The 19,646-nt window shown below is 39.9% G+C and overlaps 1 protein-coding gene across 2 annotated transcripts in view; it reads right to left on the bottom strand.

Annotated features, from left to right (window-relative positions):
* The window catches only part of dhx38 (DEAH (Asp-Glu-Ala-His) box polypeptide 38), a 99,604-nt gene that overhangs the window by 59,646 nt on the left and 20,312 nt on the right, over positions 1 to 19,646 (bottom strand). For both annotated transcript variants that reach the window (XM_069901302.1, XM_069901303.1), the window contains exons 6-12: positions 18,732 to 18,850; positions 17,344 to 17,420; positions 16,650 to 16,805; positions 16,029 to 16,190; positions 13,451 to 13,558; positions 4,273 to 4,385; positions 1,413 to 1,550 (exon numbers count right to left, since the gene is read on the bottom strand). In XM_069901302.1, the coding sequence (XP_069757403.1) occupies positions 1,413 to 1,550; positions 4,273 to 4,385; positions 13,451 to 13,558; positions 16,029 to 16,190; positions 16,650 to 16,805; positions 17,344 to 17,420; positions 18,732 to 18,850 (873 nt within the window). The remainder of the gene's footprint in view (positions 1 to 1,412; positions 1,551 to 4,272; positions 4,386 to 13,450; positions 13,559 to 16,028; positions 16,191 to 16,649; positions 16,806 to 17,343; positions 17,421 to 18,731; positions 18,851 to 19,646) is intronic.

Below are 19,646 nucleotides of genomic sequence, written 5' to 3'. Positions count from 1 at the left end.
CATTGAGGAAGAAGGTTATGCTTGCTAGAAGTCGATCAGCACAGTCTCACGACATCAATGCAAGAGATGGTCAAGGCAGTTTGAAACATAATGTCTACTTTATTGATTATTTTTCATAAAAGTGGGGGTCAGAATGTGCTCTGATAATCCCAACATTTGACTTCCATTTGTAATATTTCAAAAGTGAAGCAGTCTCTGCCTGCATGCTGTTACAAAATTAATATTTGGGGAGAATTTATAAGTTTAGAGTAGGTCACATACATTCACACATTTTAAAATAGATCTTATTTGAAAGACTGAAGAAATACTGAAGATCTCTGGAGAATGTAAGCACCTTTCACAAGTAGGTGTTAATTGAACTGACATCATAAAATGCTTGCTGGAGTCATGTGTCCATCAGTACCCTTTCTTCAAAGTGCTAACAGAAAGGTCAATTCTGGATTGTTTACCTTAGATAACAACTTGAAAGAAGAAAGAACTGTTGTTTAGCTCAGGAAGGTGGGGGGGGGGGGTTTGCCAGACATGAGTCACATGCTTTTCTTTGGAGTTTCAGTTGGAAAAGAGAGTTGAGTTAACAGCTCAGTCAGTCAGTGCATGGGACACTGACAAGTAACTGAAAAGTGCAATCCAGGAAAAACTGTTTGAAACTGATGAAAGCAAGATCCAGAGCAGTAGATGGCTGGAAGTGCTATCTGTCTGATGTTTCTCTTGTGGTAGCTTAAAGAAAGAGGTTACCATATGGAAGGCCTTGATGGGGCAAGTTTCATCAGCGAGAACCGGAGGTGACTAGTGGTGGTACCTCAGTTGTGGAATCCTGGAGCAGCAAATATCTCTCTGCAAACCCTTCAAGAACTTTCCTGAGCGGTAAACATTTACCTTTCAAGCACCAAGCCTGGTGAACTTTATACATATTCAATTCTGTGCACAGTATGGTGATTGCCTGCAACCAGAGAACTTGGAAGAAGTGAGATTGAACTGTGAACTTTTCTTAAATCCACACACACACATTACATACACGTACGCTTAGAATTAGAAGGGGGTAATTTGGGTTAGTATAGAGTATAGTATAAGTATAGAGATAAGTTAAAGTTTGATTCTATTTTCATGTTTGAAGTTGATTAAAAATAACTTTTGTTTTAAAAGCCACTTGTCTTGGTGAATGTCTATTGCTGCTGGGTTTTGGGGTCCTTTGGGCTCGTAACAATGCAACAAACCCTAAACATTATTCACACTATTTGCTGCTTAACAATTTAAGCCTGGATAACATTTCCAGTTTGTTGCATGCAGACAGACTGCTTCATTATTGTTACAAATGGAGGTCAATGCTGTAATTATCAGAGCACCTTCAGACCTCACTTTCATCATCTTTAAGCATTACCAATCTGCAATTTAAACATAAAATTACTACTTACCGTATTATATTGAGCAACTGCTCTCTGACAGCAAATATAGGTAGATATTGTCTCTGCTCAAGAATCGATTTTTTCTTTGCAAATTCACTGCTTGCAACATTCTTGTCTTTCATATGGTCAGCAAATTTCTGATCGACTCTATATGTTAATAACATTGGAAAAGATATTTTAATGTATTCAACAACAGTAATGGCCCCAGAGCTGGAGTGCAACTTTTGAATCATGAAATAACGTACCGCCACTTAAATATGTGAGGTATTTATGGCAAGTAGAGATCAGATGACATTTCGTGAATATTTTACTTAACTTGCATCCATAAAGGTACAATTGGGAAAGAAAACAATCTATTGGAAAAGTGTACTGGAATATTGTTGTTTCACCGCTGAGACCAGCTTCAGTTGCAGACAGAGTCTGCAGGGACAGTGAAAAGCTGTAAAGCAAGACCTGTGCCAGCAATCTCACTGAATTTCCTAAATCATTAGGACAGCAAGGAAGCAAGCTTCAAGTTCAGAACTACAATTTTCCTTTCATTATGTGCTGACAATTTTTATGATTAATTTTCATTTGTTAGTTGGCCAATTTGCAGAAAAAAAATCAAAAAGAAAAATCAGTAACCATCTTTCACTCTTAATTTGCTTCCTTCCAGGAATCACATCCACAAATTTGATGCGCTCATGATTTTCACATCTTTTATCCAATTACTGACCATAGTTGTATTCTACTTGTGGGAGATGAGTAAAACTAATATGAAAATATGAGAGATGAAGAAAGCTAGTATGGATATATGTGTAATGAAAAAAGCCAGTATGAATAGGATAAGGGTAGATAATAGAATGTAGGAAGTAAAGTTAGTCTGAATAAGATAAGGGTCTTCCAGCCTTAGACAGAGTCAGCAAGTTCTGCATATGTAATTAGTAAGCCTTAGACAGAATTTTAGCAAGTTCTGCATATAAGAGTTAGTAATCCCTGAGGGTTGGGAAGGTGTGAATAAGGACAAAGGCAGGTGAATAAGGACAATGACATGACGGGACACCGACAGGATACCCCCTGGTCCTCCAAGTTCACAGAAACAGCACCATAGGACAGGATTGCCTAATGCCAAACTTATCCAGGAGGCAGAAGAATGTTAGGGGGCGGGGGGGGGAGGGTACCTCTACACTGAAATGGACTGTATAAAAGTTGGGTGAGCCCCAGTATGTGTGTGTATTCTCAGGGTAAGGGGAAGCACTCAACATTGTTGTATAATAAATGTTCTTTGTTCTCAATTTTTGTCTCGAGCAATTTCTGTGAAGATACTTCTGTTTCTCACATACTGAACTACTCTTTACTATTCTCTCACATTTTGAATCATCCTTCCTGCTGCTTTTACAACCACCAGGACTGAGTTATTCCAAAAGTGCCTCTAATCCTGACTGCAGGAATTTCTTCAATTCAAAGCACCGTGCAGGATTAAACATAAACTCTAGCTGCATGTGGGGAATTACTGATGAAAAATAAATCATAGCAATGTGATTCTGATGGCTGGAACACACACTGCTGTTTTTTAACCTCCAGAACAAGCCCTGCTATAGGTTTCAATGCACAGCTATTCACGCTATTTACATAGCACATGAAAGCCAAGAATTATCCACCTTTTGAGCGCTGTGCGAAAGCACCAAAAGCAGATTGGGGGTCTATTCTTACCCAGCTTTGATCCATCACGGTATCAGCGGTGGAGCGTATTGATGCAGGACCAGTCTCAAACGGGCGACCCGTGTTGCCGAGTTGAGACAGCAAGAGAAGATGACTTTGTGATGTTGGATCCAGAAAAGGTTCATAGTCATATGTGCACAGCGAGAAGGAGACTCTACTAGCACACAGTGTGCGAATGTCAGTTGATCTGTACACAAGGGTTTGTGTGTTTATTAACACACAATTTGTTGAAGATCATGGCAAAATGTTAATGAAATAAAACACACACATACACACACACACACAATTTATAAAGGAGCGTGGGAAAATGTTACAAGAATAAAACACCTATGCGCACAATTTATAAAAGAACATGGGAAAATATTAAACAGTACAAAATGACAGTATAAATTGCATGCGTGTTTTATTCCCGTAACATTTTCCCACACTCCTTTATAAATTGTGTGCATGTTTTATTTCTGTTAACGTTTTCCCATGATCTTCAACAAATTGTGTGTTAATAAAGGCCAAGTGTAATTGCAAACCCTTGTGTCCAGTCCCACCAAATCGGATTCTTTTCTCAACACAACTTCACACTAGGCGCTGACACTGCTGTACTACATGTCACGCCTCTTTTACTTCGGAAAGCCAGCTTGTTGTGTAAAAGGACTCATGGACCCAGTTTTTTACTGTTCTATGTGAACAACCAAGCCAGCTTCCAGAGATGGGTCATGTATATAGCAATAATGTGGGCTACTGCTTTTTGAACAAGCTACTGACATTCCAGTCACACATAAAGAAACAGCAGTCAATGAACACCACAAGAACAAGTTGAGGAAGGATTCCACACCTGATTTAATATACGACTTCTTACAAATTTGTTCAAATTTACTTCCAATTTTCAACTTGGGTCTCAAAATGCATTTCTCCATCCTATTGAGTCTAAGCATTCAATAGCTTCAGCTTAATGCTGCAACCGTCCCTTTACATTACACAATCCTGCTAATTCTACCTATCTTCAGGAACCTTTTTCCTTCCCTCTTCCCCACCCCCCCGCCCCCTACCCCATATGTGTTAAAATTAGCTTATTATCTGCTGTTTGGCAATAGTTTTAATAGTTAAAATGTATGAAAGTTATTATTTTTAAAGGGAAAAATTAAAGGTTTTAAAAACAATAAAATGTCTGTACCTGTAATCCACTTTCCCATCTTCTTCTACATGTTTATCTTTCTCTTCCACTTGTTTTATGCCCATAATGTCTCCCAGTTTAGTTCCAGCCAGCTCCCAGTGTTTATGTTGAGCCTAAGAAATAAACATCTCCAGTTAAATTAGATAAAAATACTTAAGCCATATGAACACAACTATTGCAGCTTTCATCAGAGAAACAAAATGGACAAGCAGATTCGACTCAATATCTTTACTTGCTCAATAATCAAGAGGTCTGTTACTAAATTAAAAGCAAAATATATATTCAATATATATTCAATTTAAATATAGTGCTAACAACTTCTTCTACTTTAGTGACATCAGCTTTGTTGCAATATTTAAAAAAATATTCTGCTACTTCTGAACAAAATGAAAAATATCCAAGGCAGGCCATGAAAAAAAAATTGATGAACATGAGAAATACTTACAACTTCACTTCTAAAGTCCCTTGGATTGACTCAACCATTATGTCAAACTGATGGCCAGAACCTGGAACAGTACTAAATTTACCCCAGCAGGATATCAATTTTAAATGACTTTGATTTCAATACAATTGTGAGCATCTTTGTCAAAAAGTAAGATTCCAGTACTGATCCTTGAGAAATGCAGCTGTTCCTTATCCCACCAAAATATATATTTTATTCATATTCCAAATATTATTACCACGAAATGTCTTTCTAAAGTTCACACAGACCTCATCTAAAGACATCCCTATCCATCGCACAGCTGGCAATCAGGGAAAAAATAAATAAATTCAGGAGATGTAGCCTACATCTCACGTATCATTCAACATGAGCAACAATGTGGTCTTTTAAGGCAAATTCCTTAGGGTAATTCTCCCCCCCACCTCCCACAACTGATCCTCAAAAGGCAGGTGTAGTTTCTTTCTCCTGTACACCTTGAATACTGCCCGGACCGGGGCCGGGGCCGCCGTTGCTTTCCCTGTGCCCGGACCGGGGCCTTCGCCTGCCTCACTCGACCGAGGCCGGAGCCGCCGTCTCCTCACTCGACCGAGGCCAGGGCCGCCGTCTCCCCCTTGCTCCTGCCCGGATCGGGGCCGCCGCCGCCTACCCTCAGCCTGGACCGGGGCCGGGGCCGCCGCTGCTCTCCCTGTGCCCGGACTGGGGCCGCCGCCTCCCACTCTCTGCCCGGACCGGGGCCTCCTCCTGCCTCACTCGACCGAGGCCGGGGCCGCTGTCTCCCCCTTGCTCCTGCCCGGATCGGGGCCGCCGCCGCCTACCCTCAGCCCGGACCGGGGCCGGGGCCGCCGCTGCTCTCCCTGTGCTCGGACCGGGGCCGCCGCCTCCCACTCTCTGCCCGGACCGGGGCCTCATCCTGCCTCATTCGACCGAGCAGTATGGACCGACCTAGGAGGGGAGGCAGGCCCCTCCAGCCCAGGTAAGAAACCTGCATAGGAGAAGGCCACTCCGATATAAAACCTACGACCCAAGGACCTCGCTGCCACGTCCCAGCTTGCTTGGCCACGGCACACGAACCATGGGTGTAAAGGGTGGGGCCAGTACTGCGCACACTGCACTCCACCTAAAAGCTCCTTTGCGCAGGCCCAAGGACATGTCCACATCCTCCCCCTCAAAAGATGCTCACAAACTCAAGCTAGCATGCTGGAACATCAGAACCATGCTAGACAAGGCTGACAGCCACCGACCTGAACGTCGGCCTGCCCTCATTGCACATGAACTCCTCAGACTTGACATCGACATAGCCGCTCTCAGTGAAGTCCGCCTGGCAGATGTAGGCAGCCTCCAAGAACGCGGCACGGGCTACACACTCTACTGTTCTGGCAAGCCTTCAGATGAACGACGCCTATCTGGTGTAGGCTTCATGGTCAAGAACTTCATTGCCTCCAAACTCGAAAACCTTCCGACAGGCCACTCGGACCGAATCATGTCCATGCGACTCCCCCTTCAAAACAAGCGTTGCATCACCCTCATCAGTGTCTATGCTCCAACCCTCCAGGCGGAACCAGCAGAAAAGGACAAGTTCTACACTGACCTGCGCAACCTCATCCAACGTACCCCTACAGCCGACAAGGTTGTCATCCTTGGCGACTTCAACGCTCGCGTCGGCAAAGACTCAGAAACCTGGCCAGGAATCCTGGGCAAGCATGGCGTCGGCAAGTGCAATGACAATGGGCGCCTCCTGTTGGAGCTCTGCGCAGAACAGCGGCTTGTCATTACAAACACCCTTTTTCAGCAGAGGGACAGCCTTAAGACTACCTGGATGCATCCCCGATCCAAACACTGGCACCTCCTGGACTACATCCTGGTGCAAGAAAGTGACAAACGAGATGTGCTCCACACCAGGGTCATGCCTAGCGCGGAATGCCACACTGACCACTGGCTGGTTCGCTGCAAGCTCAACCTTCACTTCAAGCCAAAGCCCAGGAACAGTAAAGCCCCCAGAAAGAGGTTCAATGTTGGAAACCTGCAGTCAGACGAAACGAGAGGAAACTTCCAGGCAAATCTCAAAGCAAAGCTCGACGATGCAATCCGCCTCACGGACCCGTCCCCTGAAACCCTCTGGGATCAGTTGAAGACTACCATACTGCAATCCACTGAAGAGGTACTGGGCTTCTCCTCCAGGAAAAACAAGGACTGGTTCGACGAAAACAGCCAGGAAATCCAGGAGCTGCTGGCAAAGAAGCGAGCTGCCCACCAGGCTCACCTTACAAAGCCGTCCTGTCCAGAGAAGAAACAAGCCTTCCGTCGCGCATGCAGCCATCTTCAGCACAAACTCCGGGAGATGCAAAATGAGTGGTGGACTAGCCTCGCCAAACGAACCCAGCTCAGCGTGGACATTGGCGACTTCAGGGGTTTCTACGAGGCTCTAAAGGCTGTGTACGGCCCCTCACCCCAAGTCCAAAGCCCGCTGCGCAGCTCAGACGGCAAAGTCCTCCTCAGCGACAAGATCTCCATCCTCAACCGATGGTCAGAACACTTCCAATCTCTTTTCAGTGCCAACCGCTCAGTCCAAGATTCCGCCCTGCTCCAGCTCCCTCAACAGCCCCTAAGGCTAGAGCTGGATGAGGTCCTCACCCAGGATGAGACATATAAGGCAATCGAACAACTGAAAAGTGGCAAAGCAGCAGGTATGGATGGAATCCCCCCAGAGGTCTGGAAGGCTGGCGGCAAAACTCTGCATGCCAAACTGCATGAGTTTTTCAAGCTTTGTTGGGACCAAGGAAAACTGCCTCAGGACCTTCATGATGCCACCATCATCACCCTGTACAAAAACAAAGGCAAGAAATCAGACTGCTCAAACTACAGGGGAATCACGCTGCTCTCCATTGCAGGCAAAATCTTCGCTAGGATTCTCCTAAATAGAATAATACCTAGTGTCGCCGAGAATATTCTCCCAGAATCACAGTGCGGCTTTCGCGCAAACAGAGGAACTACTGACATGGTCTTTGCCCTCAGACAGCTCCAAGAAAAGTGCAGAGAACAAAACAAAGGACTCTACATCACCTTTGTTGACCTCACCAAAGCCTTCGACACCGTGAGCAGGAAAGGGCTTTGGCAAATACTAGAGCGCATCGGATGTCCCCCAAAGTTCCTCAACATGATTATCCAACTGCACGAAAACCAACAAGGTCGGGTCAGATACAGCAATGAGCTCTCTGAACCCTTCTCCATTAACAATGGCGTGAAGCAAGGCTGTGTTCTCGCACCAACCCTCTTTTCAATCTTCTTCAGCATGATGCTGAACCAAGTCATGAAAGACCTCAACAATGAAGACGCTGTTTACATCCGGTACCGCACGTATGGCAGTCTCTTCAATCTGAGGCGCCTGCAAGCTCACACCAAGACACAAGAGCAACTTGTCCGTGAACTACTCTTTGCAGACGATGCCGCTTTAGTTGCCCATTCAGAGCCAGCTCTTCAGCGCTTGACGTCCTGTTTTGCAGAAACTGCCAAAATGTTTGGCCTGGAAGTCAGCCTGAAGAAAACTGAGGTCCTCCATCAGCCAGCTCCCCACCATGACTACCAGCCCCCCCACATCTCCATCGGGCACACAAAACTCAAAACGGTCAACCAGTTTACCTATCTCGGCTGCACCATTTCATCAGATGCAAGGATCGACAACGAGATAGACAACAGACTCGCCAAGGCAAATAGCGCCTTTGGAAGACTACACAAAAGAGTCTGGAAAAACAACCAACTGAAAAACCTCACAAAGATAAACGTATACAGAGCCCTTGTCATACCCACTCCTGTTCGGCTCCGAATCATGGGTCCTCTACCGGCATCACCTACGACTCCTAGAACGCTTCCACCAGCGTTGTCTCCGCTCCATCCTCAACATTCATTGGAGCGCTTTCATCCCTAACGTCGAAGTACTCGAGATGGCAGAGGTCGACAGCATCGAGTCCACGCTGCTGAAGATCCAGCTGCGCTGGGTGGGTCACGTCTCCAGAATGGAGGACCATCGCCTGCCCAAGATCGTGTTATATGGCGAGCTCTCCACTGGCCACCGTGACAGAGGTGCACCAAAGAAAAGGTACAAGGACTGCCTAAAGAAATCTCTTGGTGCCTGCCACATTGACCACCGCCAGTGGGCTGATATCGCCTCAAACCGTGCATCTTGGCGCCTCACAGTTTGGCGGGCAGCAACCTCCTTTGAAGAAGACCGCAGAGCCCACCTCACTGACAAAAGGCAAAGGAGGAAAAACCCAACACCCAACCCCAACCAACCAATTTTCCCCTGCAACCGCTGCAACCGTGTCTGCCTGTCCCGCATCGGACCTGTCAGCCACAAACGAGCCTGCAGCTGACGTGGACATTTACCCCCTCCTTAAATCTTCGTCCTCACAGTTTGGCGGGCAGCAGCCTCCTTTGAAGAAGACCGCAGAGCCCACCTCACTGACAAAAGGCAAAGGAGGAAAAACCCAACACCCAACCCCAACCAACCAATTTTCCCTTGCAACCGCTGCAATCGTGTCTGCCTGTCCCGCATCGGACTGGTCAGCCACAAACGAGCCTGCAGCTGACGTGGACTTTTTTACCCCCTCCATAAATCTTCGTCCGCGAAGCCAAGCCAAAGAAGAAATCTTCGTCCGCGAAGCCAAGCCAAAGAAGAAAGAAAGACACCTTGAATAAATTACATTTTCAAATTTGCAACTTAAACCACATTCTCTAAACTCAGAACTTTGGAAAATTGTGCACAGTGTAATTTATTTACCCATTTTTAATACCCTACAATGGCACAAGCAATAATCCAAGAAATATCTAATGCATGTAGGAATGGAATAGTTGTCATGGGGGACTTTAACTTGCATGTAGATGGGTGAATTAGGTTGGTTGAGTCAGTCTGAGAAGGACTTTATAGAATGCATCCATGAAAGCTTTCTTGAACAGTGTATTACTGAACTAACAAGGGAACAAGCTATCTTAAATCTGGTCCCATGCAATAAACACGTAAAGTTAATGATCTTGCAGTTAGGGGTCCTCTCCGAAACAGTGATCACACAATGATTGAATTTCTCATACCCATGGAGGGTGCAATAGTTTGACTAAAGCCAGTGTGTGTATTATGTTTAAACAAGGGAGGATTTGGCTAGCATTGACTGGGAACACAAATGATACATTGAGGAACAATGGAAGGCTTTGAAAGAAATTTTTCACAATGCTTAAAACTATATTCCAGTTAAAAGCAAGGACAGCAAGTGTGGGAGATCCAGCGTTGGGTAAGAAAGGAAATAAAGGAAAGCATGAAACTAATAGCTCATATGTACACAAGGACCACTGTGCACATATATACACAACACATAATAATCATAATTAAATATATTACATGTTCTCAGCCACTGAGCTTGAGGGAGCATGGCAGCATCCTTCCATCTAAGTAACATGGCTCATCTAGCCAAAAGAGAAGCAAAGGATAGTGTTCGACAGTTAATTGAAGTCAAAAGAACATCATCCTTTCCCGTTGTTCTGAACAGAGCAACCAAAGGATTCGGTTCTAAATTTATGTTCAGAATTAAAGATAAAGTCTGAAAGACATCTCTCCAGGATTTTTCGAGGCTAAGTTCAGAACATATGAATTAAAGAAGCTTCTACTCTCTTACATATATCACAGCAAGAATTTATATCTGGATAAAAACAAGATAATTTAGCTTTGGACAGGTGTGCCCTATGTGCAACTTTAAATTGTAGTAAAACAATGACAAGCACATAATGATGAGCTTATTGACTAACTTAAAAATTAAATCCCAAACTTCATCTGATATTGAAAGGCTTAAATTCCTGTTCCCAGGCATTTTTAATTTTAAATAATAGGCACGTCTTAATCATAGTAACATCATAAATAATAGATATAAAACCTTTATAAGAAGGTTACAAACCAAAACACTCATCCACAAGGTTTGCATCGGGAGCTGCAGATAAATCAGAAATTTGAGATTGGAGAAAATGCCTAATTTGCAAATATCTAAAGAAGTGAGTATTGGGTAAATTAAACTTTTCAGAGAGTTGTTCAAATGATACAAAGGTGTTGTCAACAAAAAGATCTTTAAAAACACTGAATACCCACTCTGTGCTATTCCTGAAAGACAAAGTCATGTAAAGAAAGTTGAAAAAAATGATTAGGTAAAATAGGACTTGAAAGAGAAAAATCCAAAATGTTTTCTAAACTTTACCCATATTCTTACAGAATGCTTAACATAGGATTATTAATTAACTTAATCAAAAGAAGTGAAAATTAAGATCCAAGAAGTACCTGTTTCCGTGCTGTAATGTTATATGGTCATATATGGTTCAATTCCATTGCTAACCAGAATGGATGGTCATTACAATTATAAAAATGCAACCAAGACAACATATATTGACCGCCCCATAATAAAATCTGAAATTAGGTAGCGCCATATCTCCATTTCTTTAAGATTTTTGCAAATGCACTTTATTGAAACAAGGCTGATCACCCTTCCTTATATAAGACAATACAGTCGAATCAAAAAAATAGGGATAAAAGTGGGTATTGATTGAAAAGGATATAAAAATTTGGGTAAAATATTCATTTTAATGGAATTAATACAGCCAACCAAAGATATAGACATAGGCAACCATTTGCATTAAAGACTGCCAAGGCTCAGTGGCTGAGAGGCACTATGTTTAAACTTAGAAAAGATTCATTATTCAATTAATAATTCAGGAATAAGATTTCAAATGCTGTGGGGGCCATTTAGGAGTCATATTCTTAGTCTAATATAATACTTGACCTCTAATTTTTTTTTCCTATCTGTTTTCATTTTAAGTATCAAGTATGCTTATTATGTCATACAATGTTGATAAAGTGGGGCTAGGGTTTGGATTTCTCTTTAAATCGGTATAAAATTAGTGATGTTTATGAACTGTGGATATGTCATGATTTCTGCATCTTTTTAATGATTTAATCTGCTATTTACACTTCACACTCACAATTGCTTTTTTTTACTTTTGTTTTATCTGCTTCAAAATCAAAATTAATAAAATATATTTTAAAAAGAAAAAAAATATGAAATAATTATTTTGGTCTAATTCAGTGGCTTCATTTAGAAGAGACCCAAGGTGACAGGATACCATTCATCATTCTCACAGCCTGCAGAAAGCTATTTCCCTGCCTGTTGGTTATCCTTTATTTCCTATGGATACTGCGTGTCCTGCTGAGTTGCTCCAGTACATTTGTAGATTGAATTTGATGCTCCTACACTTCCTTCCTGGTGGTAGTTGGTCAAAGGGAGCTGGTGGGAATAATTCTTCGAGCCCTATTAAAGGAGCATTCCCGTTAAACATGGTCAAGAGGAAAAGGAGACCTCAGTGGTCTTCTTGTCCTTTTTAAAGATTGTCTATATTGATTACTGGTCCAATGCTTTGCATCCACCACACCACATAATGATACAGTCAGGGATGGCATTCTCAATTGAGCTCCTTTAAAATGTTGTCAAAATGAGGGCTGATAGCCTTTACCTCCTCAACCTCCTTAGAAAATGTAGGATCTGCTGCGCTTTCCTGACTAAGGAGGTGGTGGTGTGGGTCCAGGATATGTTGTCTGGTAAACGCACATCAAGGAACCTTGTGCTCTCCACAATGGAGCTATTGATGTGCAGTGGAGATAGGATGACCTTCATTCTCCTGAAATTCACAATAATTTCCTTTGCCTTGTCCGCACTAGATTCAGATTATAGTTCTCGCACCATTTGAGCCTCCCAATATCTTCCAACTGAATACATGGCAGTCAACACAATACAAACTCAAGAACTTCAAGAAACTAAGTATGTCTGCATCACAGCTGGCCAGTTTCACTATAAGGTTATCCATCTGTTATACTGATTAAGTTTTACTGTCTCCAGACTCCCCCGATCCGCTGAGCATTTCCAATGTTCTCCTTTCGTTTTCAGTTCTCTGGATCTGCTCCAACCTGCATTTCACAACTTTATATGTTCTTTGTGTTTTCCCTTCTTTCTCTCTACTGACTTTCATTAATCAACCAGACAGTTTCATAAACCATACACCATGATGGAAGAAAAAATGAAAAATGAAGGATTAGCCTGAGATCATAAAATAGGAGCAGCATTACCTGGTGTTATGTGTACGCTTCCTCATTGCCACTTGTAATTCTACCGACAACTGTGGTGTCATCGGCAAACACTGAAATTATAGATAGCACTGAAACTGTGCCAGGCTACACAGTGTATAATGAGTAGAACAGTGGGCTAAGCACGCATCCTTGGGGTGGTGCCTGTGTTGATCATCAATGAGGAGGAGACGTTGTTTCCAATTCGTACTGACTGTCAGGCTACATGATTACATGATTTTATTGGTATCAAATAAAATGAACACATTGGGCCATTTATTAACTTGTACCTACTCTATTTTCAGGTTGATTTAGTGCAGTGCTCTAAATAGTTCATAGTGAGTTTGTCATCGAGTAACAGAATGCCAAAATATTGCAAGATTTTCAGTGGCTATCTTAAAGTTCACACTTCAAGATGAGGTTTTTTTTTTAAAATAATTTATACAAAAAGGTTTCAAGTCTTGGAAGTAGTGAAAAATTCTCTTGTTAAAATGCTCGTATTTATAAACTACAAAAGAACTTGATGCTCTCAATTTGTAATAAACCCACCCCTGCAACACAAAATAGCAAGACAATTTTTTCCATCGATTTACCTTTTTGCGCTCCTTCTGCTCACGGTGTCTACGTACTAGCTGGCTTCCTTTCCTTGAGATGATTGCCATGTCAGATGTGGCATCTTTCACTGGAATCACAGGCTCAGGCTACCAAAACAAAACCACAACAATATCAGAATCATGAGATTTAAGAGAATGATTGCTCGGGTGAGAGGTTCAACATATATGAAATATTTGGTGCCCATGGGCTTGTATTTCCTGGATGGTGGGGGGTTGGATCTCATCAAAACATTCCAAATATTGAAAGAGCTGAATAGAATGGACACGGAGAAGACATTTCCAGGAGAGGGAGAGTCTTGGACCAGAAGGTGCACCCTCAGAATAAAAGGACACCCTTTTAGAACAGAGATAAGCAGAAGTTTCTTCAGTCAGAGGGTAGTGAATCTGCGGAATTCATTGTCCTCTGGCTCAATTTTGTTAGACTTTCCCCTTTAAAAACAGTAGCGGGAAATGTTTCCCTTGGAATTATGCTGTCATAGGCCGGAGTTATGTCAAAGGGGCAGGAGGGGAAAAGGACATCCACCTGTCTGGGCTAAAGTTGAATTGGATCAAATTTTTGAAAAAGAAATGAGTCAATTTATCTATAAATGGAATCCCTTATTGTTACAAAAATATAAATTACTAGTATTAAGACTGGATATCTGGCATAAGCAGGATCAACTTATAGGTTCTAAAGGGAAAATTTTGATTAAATCACTGTTGTATCAGAATAAACTAATTCCGTTTTCTTTAAATAATCCTTATTTGAAAAATTGGAAACTGAAAGGAATTAGTATTATCCAAGATCGTTTTGAGGTGGGCAAATTTTCTACATTTAATAGATGACAAGAGAAATTTGGTATTTCTACAAATTCTATTTTTGCTTATTATCAAGTTCGAGATTTTTTGCGAAGACAATTTGGTAAGAATTTAATTTTACCAAGTCAATCGAAGTTTGAGATTTTAATGGTTGACAAGGAAATGAAAGGATTTATATCGGATATGTATAGGTTGTTGCAAGAAAAGATGGATAAAGTTAAGTGATATAGGACAAAAGAGAAATGGGAGAAATATTTAGATATTGAATTGCCTTGGGAGGAATGGTCAAATAGGTGTATTGATAGTGCTACAAAATTAATTAGTGTGAAATATAGTATGGTAAATTATAATTTTATTCATCAATTATATCCGACTCCTGAGAAGTTGAAAAAATTTGCATTTAGTCCAACAGATTTGTGCTTTAGATGTGGAGAAAAGACAGGTACCTTTATGCATTGTGTATGGACATGTAAGAAAGTTAAATTATTTTGGGAAAAAGTTATTAAATTTTTGAGAGATTTATTTACAATTGATTTGCAAATGGATCCAATGATGTGTTTATTGGGTTACATGAATGTGGTTACTTTGGGATTGGCTGATAAGCCAAATTTGGCATTTTTGCAGTTAGGGTTAGCGGTTGCAAGAAAATGCATAGCGACAACTTAGAAAAATGATGTGGAATTGAATATACAAAGATGACATAATGAACTGCAATCGTGTTTATATTTGGAAAAAAATAACAATTTGCAAAATAATTATTCTTTTTGTGTTAAAATGTGGAGTTTATATTTGGATTGTGTGGCTATTGATCTTAAGTAAAAGTTATGTAAAGAGTTGGCATGTCAATTAATTAATTTTAAATGTATAATTTTTTTTAAGGCTCCGAGGAGTGGGGGAGAAAGTTAAGATGATGTAGTTAGTAGAGGGAGGGAGGTGATATTACCATTATTTTTTTATATATTTTTTTCCTTTTTTTAATATCTGTTTTTGTATCTTGCATTTTTTTTTGTAATATTTTGTAAAATTCCTAAATAAAATTTTTGGGAAAAAGGAACAAACAAGCAATGGTAATGGCTTTAAAATTTAAGACAACAAATGTTTTCAGATCACAATATCATGTGACATAAGACAATTTTCAAGTTGCATTTAATTAGTCATAAATCTGTCTTCTCGTAGCGTCTTTTATTTATATCATAATTCATTATGATGGTGATCAGCTCCATTAAATCTTCCTTTTAAATTCTCTACTCCAAGAATGAACTCAAAATCTCCAGCGACTACATGTGTCTGAAGCTCAACATCCACTGGCATCTTCTCGACATTAAAAGATTCTTCCCAAAAAGGGTGGCTTCGAATTATTTAGTTAGCTTGGTTCCAAATAGAAATTGAAAAATTCAGCACCGTTCTCTGCATGTTTATTTGTATCTGAGCACATTTGAAACATTCCTGTGTACCAATAACAACACCCCATTTTGTATAAATGTGCATCAGATGCACTAAAACTGGCAGGTATAAATTAGATTTACAACAAAGTTGTCCCATTGCAAATATTTGAGGAGGTTTGCCTTTATACTGCTACAAACCACTTATTCTTTAAATATTTTTTAATTTATAAAAAAATCTGTCTATAAACATCAAAAAAGTTACTGCCATTTGAAAACAGCTAAGACTGAAAATAAGCTAGCAGATCTCTCAACTTTCACATTACACTATAGAAACAGGTTTAATGTTGATATTGGTCAATCCAAGTCAGACTTACTTGTTTGGTGAAGACAATTCGACCATCCAAGAATGGTGGGACTAAATTATGCACCAACAAATGAACTCTCGTTGCACTGTCCTCTTCAAAATCTTCATCCACCTCTAAACGTTGAACTACACCACTGGTTAACATTCGATTTGTTTCCCATCGCTCATTATCCTACAAAACAGCCATTTAACTAAATTTTGACGTGTTCTTAATCAATTGTACAATAGCAGGTAATGTCATCAGATGTAAAAGTGCAAACCACTATTATTGTTAATGAAATGTACATCAACTGCAATGAGAATCTAAGGAATTGGAAACCTACAGTTAACTTAATAAAGTTCTTATATGCAATCTAAAATAAAATGTGAAGCAACTGGTGAAATTGATGATTAACAATTGTTAACGACAAACACGAATTTCCAAGTAAATCTAACATGAGATACACGAAGGTAACACAAGTTAAAACTGACAGCACTCTTAAAATATAATCATTAGTGTGTTTATAGTTCGTACTATTTAAAATTTTATATTCTATGAAATGCTCAAAATAGGTTTACATTTTACAGATTTATTTTCTGGATGCTTTCAACCAATTTGTGTTGTACGATAAATTTAAAACATAATCTCTACCTCATTAATTTGTCTTTTCTGAGCAGAAATTCTCTTCTGAGTCTGTTTTTGCAATAATTGTTCCCTTTTCTTCACATATTCTTCTGAAGTGTATGCCAAAGGATTATGAAAGTCATCATGTCCTTCATCCATCATGTACCAATCTCTGTCAGCTTGCTACAGAAATTTCAAACAAGACAATATAATGTATCAAAATTACATTTTCTCGCCCCCCCCCCACCCCAATCTTTTAGAGTGATGAAGATTCTGTAAATGGTTTGCAACACACTAGTAAATAAAAGCTCACTACCAATAAACGATGCAAAAGTAAATTACTATTTTTCTGGGCCTCCTCCGCTATACTCAACTTAATTTCCATCATCTGGAAAGCAAAGTCAAGAACTTGGTGGATTACTATCCACTTCCCTGCCCAAGTTCAGGGCAACATTTTTCAAGATGATTTAAAGTATCCAGAACAAATATGCCTACATGATTAGAACCTTGACTGAAAGGAATGCATCCATTCAAGATGGATAGCTCACCATCATTTTCTCAAGAACAATTATACTTTGAAGGTAACATCCATGTCTCAGAAATATCCAAGATACCTTTTTCATTATACAAAGAGTACAAGTGGCAGTTTAAAAATTATAGAAATTCTAATTCTCAAAAGAAAAATTTGAAATACTTTTTATTAATTAAGAATGTACCTTACCCTTTGATCTTCTTCCCATTGCCTCTGCTCATCTTCATTCTCAAAATAAATACCATCTTTACCTTCCTCCCTTCTACCTAAATTGGTTTGAGATATTTACAATTTAGTCTACAGCAAAACATTCATAGTTGCAGGAGAGGGACATCTTTTATCGATAAGAGGATTATGTTAAACTTTAACTCATTTTTTTAAATGCTGAATACAAAATTGTGCAACTTGATAAGCCAACATTTCAAATAATTAATTTGGGTATCTGCCTATATTCACATAATTGCCTTCATTTCTCCACTGAAAATCCAACCTCTAAGTTCTTTTGGTCACATATGTAGAAAGAATTGCTCTGAAGAGGGTTCAGAAGAGATTCACTAGAATATTGCCTTGGATGGAAAGCTGCAGTTACAAGGACAATGGATAGACAGGGTTTATTTTCCTTGGAGTGGAGAAGGTTGAAGAGGACCCGAAAGTCAAACAAAATTAAGTGTGATATAGATAAGAGAGACAATAGTAAATTTTTCCCCAAAGTAGAAAGATATATAATTAGAGAGTTAGGTTTATGATAACGAACAAGGAGGTTTAGAAGGCACAAACAGAAAAGTTTATAAACCTGGCAGTGATTTGGAGTTTGGAACACACAGAGGGTGTGGAGATAAATGCTTCCACAATTTTTATGAAGTATCTACATGAGCATTGAATCATAAAGCATAAAAGCCTATGAACCGAGTGATTCAAATAGGGTTGGTATAGATTCATACTTGACAGTCAGCATGGACAAGTGGACTGAGGGTATATTTCTGTGTTGTATGACTCAGTTATGTTTCCTGGTTGTCCAATCAAGAGAAACCGAACAGTTTAATTCAGCCTGTATACCTTGGAGTCATAAGAATTTGGGGTGATCTTATTCAAATAAGTTAGATCCTAGGGGCTTGACAGGAGAGATGTTTTTGAAAGACAAGGTACATAACTACCAGACAAGAGGTCACTCATTTAAAACTCAGGTACATAGGAATTTCTCCTGCAGAGGGAGGTGAATCTCTGGGATTCTCTGCAAGTGGTGGAAGCTAGAATTTTTTTTTTTAATTTATTATTTCAAGATTATTATATTTAAAGTGGAGGTGGATAAAAATTTGATAGATTGAGGGAGAGAAGGGGATGAAGAAATGGCACGAGAGGATATGAAGACAGCTTCAACCAGACTTGATCCTATTAAATGCAGCCCAGGCTTTAGGCTGTGATGGTCTGTTCCATTTTCTTATGTTGCGTTCTAAAGCTATCAAGATAAAATCTCCAATTTATTGAAGAGTAGCTCTAAGGGATTAGAACTTCTGTGTAATATCAATAAGATTTTAAAAGAATGAATTCAAAAACAAGAGAAGCTTCCAGAACTGTACCTCTGCCTTTGGAAAGTCGTGGTGTTGCCCCCAGATGCCTTCTGTCATCAGCCCATTCATTGTATTTATATGAAGGCGTTGGTAAAGGTGTATCGTCTTCATAATGGTTCCTTCTAGATCTGAAACAATCACTTATCTGAATAACATTTCTTTTATTTTCCATTCATATTCAAAGATTTTCACTTGCCCAGGAAGCATACCTCTAAAATAGGTAACAAAATCCAGCTCATTTACAATACAGAACAAGAAGAATTACAGTACTTTTGGCTTGTTAAATGCTGTAACTATTCGATTAATTAATGTTTAGGCACAGCACTAGATGTTGCAAGGTTCTAATGAAATAATTCGACTCCAAGATAAAAATCAAAGCATCTTTCAGTCATTAAGCATTATATGGTACAGAGGAACATAATGTACACTCCCAAATAGCTTGAAATAAATGCTTTTTTCTTACACTTTGCCAATATCCACATTTACAACTATGCCAAAATATCAAAAAGAATAAATGCTTCTTTAACAATTACATGCAATTCTCCTAAAGCTCCATGATGTACGTTTGTGATCCTTAAGCTTTTATTACCAATTATGCAGGTTTACCAAATTACAAAGAAAATAACTCGTGTAATTTAAATCCAAGCATCTTATATAAATAACATCTCAAAAGCAACTTACTGCTGCACGTTAAAAAAAAACATCCATTTAAACAGAAAAACATTAAACAGAATAACTCGGGTTGCTTTATATTTTCTTCCTTTTTCACCAAATGTCTCAGCTCTCTAACTTAGAGTCGATTGTAATTCCAATTTCACGCTTTGGTATCTCACCTGAAGTGACCATTAAACAGAGAGCTGCCTTGACAATTCTTCAATGTTAGGAATCATCCTTTCAAAGCTCTAAAGCTATTTGTGGAATTAC

The sequence above is a fragment of the Narcine bancroftii genome, chromosome 10 (assembly GCF_036971445.1).
Source record: "Narcine bancroftii isolate sNarBan1 chromosome 10, sNarBan1.hap1, whole genome shotgun sequence".
NCBI lineage: Eukaryota > Metazoa > Chordata > Chondrichthyes > Torpediniformes > Narcinidae > Narcine > Narcine bancroftii.
Note: the sequence above shows the minus strand (reverse complement) of the source record. Positions and strands in the feature narration are given on the sequence as shown.